General features: G+C 33.5%; 1 protein-coding gene across 32 annotated transcripts; it reads left to right on the plus strand.

Annotated features, from left to right (window-relative positions):
- LOC110900233 (4-hydroxy-3-methylbut-2-en-1-yl diphosphate synthase (ferredoxin), chloroplastic) lies at positions 1–6,218 on the plus strand. 32 transcript variants are annotated; one of them, XM_035985560.1, is made up of 15 exons: positions 2–117; positions 419–644; positions 758–820; positions 901–982; positions 1,456–1,503; positions 1,644–1,909; positions 2,421–2,475; positions 4,064–4,163; positions 4,299–4,384; positions 4,799–4,875; positions 4,954–5,073; positions 5,169–5,399; positions 5,516–5,632; positions 5,731–5,799; positions 5,885–6,216. In XM_035985560.1, the coding sequence occupies exons 9-14, from the start codon at positions 4,309–4,311 to the stop codon at positions 5,740–5,742; spliced, it is 633 nt and encodes a 210-aa protein (XP_035841453.1). In that variant the 5' UTR covers positions 2–117; positions 419–644; positions 758–820; positions 901–982; positions 1,456–1,503; positions 1,644–1,909; positions 2,421–2,475; positions 4,064–4,163; positions 4,299–4,308; the 3' UTR covers positions 5,743–5,799; positions 5,885–6,216. The 32 variants fall into 32 exon arrangements, 26 of the variants coding, with proteins under 26 accessions (XP_035841453.1, XP_035841454.1, XP_035841458.1 ...); XM_035985561.1 differs by having other exon boundaries at positions 5–644; positions 5,885–5,945; positions 6,024–6,218; XM_035985565.1 differs by adding an exon at positions 1,355–1,374 and having other exon boundaries at positions 5–644; positions 898–982.
- Positions 6,219–7,097: the final 879 nt, after the last annotated feature.

The following is a 7,097-nucleotide window of genomic DNA, read 5'->3' on the forward strand; positions in this document are numbered from 1 at the left end:
TAATCGCCTACCCTAATTTACTCCGAAATCAAGATACCGCCGCTCTTCTTCCCACATCCATCTTCTGATGATTATGTTCTTCTTCGTTGATTCAATCCAGTCTCCTTCCTTCAAAAGGTTTGATCTTTTTTTATGTTTATATCAATATTATTGCGATTAGGGTTTCCTCTGGTTCAATCGATTTCTCCAGCTATTCCTTCGATGTTTGAATTTGATCTTTTTATCATCACAAATGTTAGATTTCATATATTAATTTATTATCATACTTGATTTACTTAAACATTTTGATTATTCTTTACTTTGTTTTGTATCTCGCATCGATAATCAACCATCTTCTCCATGTGGCATCGACGGCGCCACCGGCACCATTCTGGTCTCTCACTGAACCCTCTACGGCGGATTATTCTCTCATCAAAAGTCGCAAAATCAATTTTTTACGGCGGTTTAATCAATCGATTGTTGCTTCAGTGCGAGAGTCTTCCTGTGTGAAGACTATGGATTCGCAAAAGGCAAAAGAGGTGGAGTGAACGGCTAACGAAGTTAGGGATTTTGTGTTTTTGTATTATAATAGTTCATATAAGCGTGAAGATGAGAAACATGAAAATGATCACGTTACTCATTCTAACGTGTTGGACTCTGGACAGGTTTGTTTAAGAAAAATATTTACATTTTAAAGCCATTGTTCAATATGTAACGAGTCATATTCACAATGGAGTGTTAATTAACTTTTTATTTTTGTTCTTCCTTTGTGCGATAGATTACACAGGCTGATGTTGAAGAGGCTACAATTATTACCTTTGACATGATTCTAGAAAACAAGGTGAATGCATGTTTGGTACCGTTTAATAATGTTGCATGTGACTGCATTGACTTGATAATAATATTCATATTTGTTAGCAGATGGTTAAACCAGAGAGTAGAGGTACACTTATCAAGTTCATGCAACTAATGGTGTCTCATCATCTTTCCAGAAGGTTAGAAGGTTCGATAAACCCCCTTGAAAAAACTTTTAAGATAATTAATTTTGATATTTGCTTAAAATAATAGAGTAAAAAGCCATTTTCGTCTCTGAGGTTTGGCCAGTTTTCCGACTTTCATCCAAAGGTTTGTTTTTCCACATTTGGTTCCAAAAGGTTTAAAATGGCAAGATTTTTAACCTTTTGGATCCAGATGCGGAAAAACAAACCTTTAGACGAAAGTCGCAGAACTGGCCAAACCTCGGGGACGAAAATGACATTTTACTCAAAGTAATATAAAGTCTGGAGGGGAACTGCTGATATACTTGTCAATTTTGATGATTTATATCTTTCAAAAAAACATGGTCTTTTGGATAAATTTGGCATCTATGGAAAAGAAGCTCCTTGGGGATATTGGGTATGTTTCAGTTTTTTTTTAATTGGATGAATTTTTGTGCTTTTTTCCATACTCAAATGAATTTTTGGGATTTTTATGTAGACGTTTTGTCATCGCAACTCGCAGTACGAATGATACCAGAGGCTTCAGGTATGTTAATCTATGTACACTTTACAATTTATTTCTTCAAATATGAATTATTACGTTTATAAAGAATATTAACAAACTTTGTGAATTATTACGTTTATACAGGATAAAAAGAATATTAACAAAATTTGTGATTTTCACAGTTGTGGTTTATGGGTTCTGTTACATTCAATCTCAGTGAGAATGGAAACCGGAGAAAGTCAAATGGCGTTCACAACTACTTGCGTATCAGACTTTATTACCTTAATGCATGAGTAAAAATAAAAGATAAGAAATTCTTATCCTTCTTTTCAATTTTCTTATTCTAATAAGTTTCTAATTCAATACGGCATTCTAGGGCGATAGCTGCGGCTAGCTGTTTGTTTGGTGCACTTGCTTGGTTTTGGCGGTCACGACAGAAGAACCGGAAGTATTTTCATAAACCTCAACCTTTAAAGATTGTATAATTATTATTAGGTGAAAATTGAACCTATGAAAGGAATATTAAAGGGAAAAACAATTTGATTTGTGAAGAAATTGTTTTTTATTCTGTTTTTAATTTTTTTAAGAGTTAATTGCTCGGATGGTCCCTGTGGTTTCAAGTTTTTTCATGTTTAGTCCCCACCTTTTGAAAATAGCAGGTATGCTCCCTATGGTTTGTTATTTTGTTACTCGGATAGTCCCTGAGTAGATATCAGTAAGTTTGGAAATAACATGTATGCTCCCTATGGTTTGTCATTTTGTTACTCGGATAGTCCCCAGAGTAAATTTTGGGGGACTATCCGAGTAACAACATAACAAACCATAGGGAGCATACATGCTATTTTCAAAAGGTGGGGACTAAATGTGAAAAAACGTGAAACCACAGGGACCATCCGAGCAATTAACTCTTTTTTTAATTTTTATATTTTTGTAATAAATTTATTGGGGAAAACTTTCAGGCCAAGAAGAAGTTGAAGCTGATGAGACCGGGATATAGTTGGTGTGCAAAAGCAAGTGAGTTTAGCCCCCCTTCTAATTTCTTATTTGACATACATTACAATTTACATATATACCCGAATGACGTTTCAGTCAGTCTCTGACTTGCATATATGCATAAATAAACTGAGGTCAGTTGAGTTTTTTTTCTTTTCTTAACCCGATATTTTTTGTATATTATTTGATTTTATATAGTATATGCTTCGTATACGTTGATTTTATTCATCGTGTTGTAGTTGTATCCTCAGAAAAACAAACTTATGCCATGTGCATGTAGTTTTCTTTGCCATAATGGACATGAGGTTCTTTTATTTTTTGTTTTAACATTTATATTTGATAACCTTGCCTTTTAATGTATGATGGAAAAAACATCACTTTGACATATATGTTTCTAGGGTAAGGATAGTGTAAAAAGGGCCTAAAGTGTGAGAAGTGTGAGAAGTGTATTATAACACTATATATAATACTATATAACACCCTATAAACACCGTATAACAATATGTAACACCATATAATACCATATAACACTATGTAACACTATATATCATTATATAACAAATATAACACTATACATCTATCATAGGCATCCTATCAGACAACCTATAGTGTTATATTTGTTATATAATGATATATAGTGTTACAAAGTGTTATATGGTATTATATGGTGTTACATATTGTTATACTGTGTTTATAGGGTGTTATATAGTATTATATATAGTGTTATAATACACTTCTCACACTTCTCACACTTTGAGCACTTTTTACAGGATCCTCTACCTATGTTTCTAATCTATAACTTTTTCTGTAGTTTAATTTTAACTGGATTAAATTATAGAACTTTGGACCAAGAGAATAATTTTTAAGGTTTTAACTTGGATGGTAAATATTCAAAGTATCATCAAGGATTTGAATTTTGCATATATACGTTTGAATGTCGAGGAGGAATGACACTTGAAATGTAGACATTAAGTTTATTTTTGTTCTATTTAATATATGAAGCCAAATGATATCCGTTCGTAGGGGTGTTTCATGTTCGGATTTGGATGTGGTTTTGATATAGATTATGTAGAATGAAGGTCGAGAACGTGTCAGCAACCTAATTTTATCACTTTTTACAACCGTAAAAATGATTTAGTTAAGAGGTCGTAATCGGGTCATGGAACGTGTCAAAAAGGTTGGGTTGGTTTGATCTGATACGCTTTTCTCCCAATATATATAATTACTTAATGTGTTAAATAAAATTTATACTATTTCAACCAACGAGGCTTGGATTCATTGCCCAGTAGCATCACGCATGCTAGCATTGAACAAAGATTGTTTCTTTTTCTAATGGTATAAATGTAAGGTTTAATTTGGTGATGTGTTATAATAATGGTTGATAAATAATTGTTTTAACTTTTAAAGAGAACATCTTTAAAGATGTGAACATTACTGTGTCAATTTATGGTTAGATGTGGGGTAAGTGATGACTTTTTCTTATTGACCCATATTTGAAACCGGCATATCTTTTTTTATCACACAAGATGTTAATCTAATCAGTGTTCCATATAATTACAGAACATGGTAATCTTTGAAATAACCCAATTTTTGCATTTGGGTGTTGCAGAGATGAGAGTGTGGTGAGGGAGCAGTAATAGTGTTGGGAGATCTTGCAGATGCACTTGGTTCAAATGTGAAGATGATATTCAGATATATGACATTCTATGGTGAGTTCTTGGGAGAATTCCTTCAGTCTGAATATGAACAACTCAAGGAGACTGCTACCTGGGCCCAAGGGATGATTGGGTGCGTATTTTCGGTATGTGGGTAAATTCAGTAACTGAAACCTTCTCATTTTGTAGTACAAGTTCAATGTTCTGGGTGAGTCAGGTCAAGGCAAGGAAATATCATATGAGCTCGAAACCGGTACCGGTACCGAATTTCCCAGGTACCGATATTTGCCAAATATGGGTACCGATACCGAATACTTTTGGTATGGTACGGTACCATGGGTAAAATACCGGTACCATATGCGTGCCGGTACCGAAAACGCCAAAAAGTGGATACTGATATGGTACCGAAAATAATTCGATACGGGACATTCCGTACCAATACCGGTACCGAGTACCATATGCTTATCCCTGTTTTGTACTATGAGTTTTAAGTACAAATTTGGGGGAAAGGTCAATGTGTACTACTAGACATGGCCACTATTACAGTGGCTGGTCATTTTAATGAAGTTCTTTGTTTGTCCCTTGAAAATTTTGATATTTCGTTTAAGTTCTTTGATAGTTTTTCAATCATTTACATTTTTCTTTAGTTATGTTCAAATTGTTCATTCTTTTGACTTTATTTCTTGCAGCTGATCGGCGTGCCGAATTTGAGCAGCTGGAGTATACAGATGATGATTATCAAAAGGAACTTGAGCATATTGAGAAGGTCAAACTTTATCTTTGCTCTATTATCATTTAATAAAAGTTTATAAAATTCAACGTATATGTGTTTTCCTTACACCAGGTTTTTGTCCCCTTGGTTGAAAAATGCAAGAAATACGGAAGAGCGATGGGTATTGGAACAAATCACGGGAGTCTTTCAGATCGTATCATGAGTTACTTTGGTGATTCTCCTAGGGGAATGGTAAGCAATTTCTCTACCTTACTTCAACTTTTAAGTTTACTTAATTTTGCCTAAATTGTCATTTATGTCATACAAACGTTGATTTAATTTCACAGGTTGAATCTGCATTTGAGTTTGCAAGAATCTGCAGGAAATTAGACTTCCATAACTTTGTATTTTCAATGAAAGCAAGCAATCCTGTGATTATGGTTCAAGCATATCGTCTTCTTGTAGCCGAAATGTATGTTCAGGGTTGGGACTATCCTTTGCATTTGGGAGTCACCGAAGCTGGTGAGGGTGAAGATGGACGTATGAAATCCGCAATCGGTATCGGGACACTTCTTCAGGTTTTTATTATTCTTCACGCTGCATTCTTTTTACAAAAATAAAAATAAATGAGCTCTATAAATCCTTATACATTGTTCATATAATCAATCACATGCTTAATTTGTATGGTATACACGATGGTCTTGGTGATACTATAAGAGTTTCGCTTACCGAACCTCCAGAGGAAGAAATAGACCCGTGTAGGAAATTAGCCAATCTTGGTATGAAAGCATCCCAAATTTTACAAGGGGTGGTACATTTTTTTTTAAATTTATTAATTTTAATTGTATTCTCCATAAGAACGTTTTATATATTAACTTCTTGAAACTGCGTTCTTCGGTTTTGTTGTAGGTATCTCCATAATAAGTTGACAGGATCCATTCCTCCTGAGCTCGGGAATATGTCGAAGCTCTATTACCTGTATACGCGCTTCCGTGCTTATTATCAGTCTTAGAATATTATATATATGTTACGAATCTTTGACGCGTGCATTTCTGTTATATAGGGAACTAGCTTACATGTCATATTCCACCGGAGCTTGGAAAACTCACCGACCTGTTTGACCTGTAAATTCTGCAATTCCCAATTATTTAACCTGATTCTGTTTTTTTCTTTCGGAAGTTAATTATGGTGTGTGATTCTAGGAAGAAAAATTAGGAAACTTTAAACATGATGAGTTAGGCTTGAACTTCGGTGAAGAGGATTATGGTATATGATGGTTATGGCGATGGTTTTCTTCATATGTCATATTTTGTTAATCTGATTATTATTTATTATTTTGATTCATGTTAATCTGAATTCGCGTTTCGTTTCGATCTTTGATGCTTTGATTGATTTGATGTCGGTAGATGTTTTTTTCAATGATTTTGTGGTATGCTGTTATTAATTTTATGATGATTGAATGACACTATTTACTTAAGTTGTTATTGTTAACATCTATGAAGACATTTTTTAATTTATTATTGTACTAGAACTATCACCCGCCGCAATGCGGCGGGGATTCATTAGTTATATATCATGTTAGATGAAAGGCAAATGTTTCTTGCATGACCACGAGCCTGTGTGTAAAACCGAGAAAAAAATAACTAAGTCGATCTCTGACTCACACGCTGCGACAGGCCTATCAAACGGGGAAAAATAAACGCACTGCGACGGACATGTCAAAAAGGAAAAAAATAGATGAAAAAACGTTGAACCCCACACGCACGTTGCAGCGTGTTAAGTCGGAAATTTAGAACGACACGTAATTTAGAACGACATGTTAAATGGAGAAATTATGAAAGATGAAAAGTATATAAGAGACTAAAGTTGAAAGAAAAAAAAAGTGTTGAGATTAAATTGCAAAAGATGAAAAGCTTTGGGTTGAAAGTAAAAAAATTAAAGGGGTTAAATTGCAAAAGATGAAAACTTTTGAATTAGAAGGGAAAAATCAAATTAATCAAAGGTGTTAAAATACCAAAGATTAGAACTTTAGATTTAAATTGCCAAAGATTTAAATTTTAGAGTTAAAAAAGAAATCAATTAAACAAGAGAGATAAATAGATTTAGTTAAATTGATGTTTAATATTATTATTATTATTATTATTATTATTATTTAATAAAAGAGATAAATAGAAAATAAGGGTGAGAAATTACCAGAGAATGACACGTGTACAAAAAGGATTTTTGTTTATTAGTACAGAAAGATTAACAATTAATCAACGTCGAGTAAAAGTTTA

This window comes from Helianthus annuus, chromosome 2 (genome assembly GCF_002127325.2).
Source record: "Helianthus annuus cultivar XRQ/B chromosome 2, HanXRQr2.0-SUNRISE, whole genome shotgun sequence".
Taxonomy (NCBI): domain Eukaryota; kingdom Viridiplantae; phylum Streptophyta; class Magnoliopsida; order Asterales; family Asteraceae; genus Helianthus; species Helianthus annuus.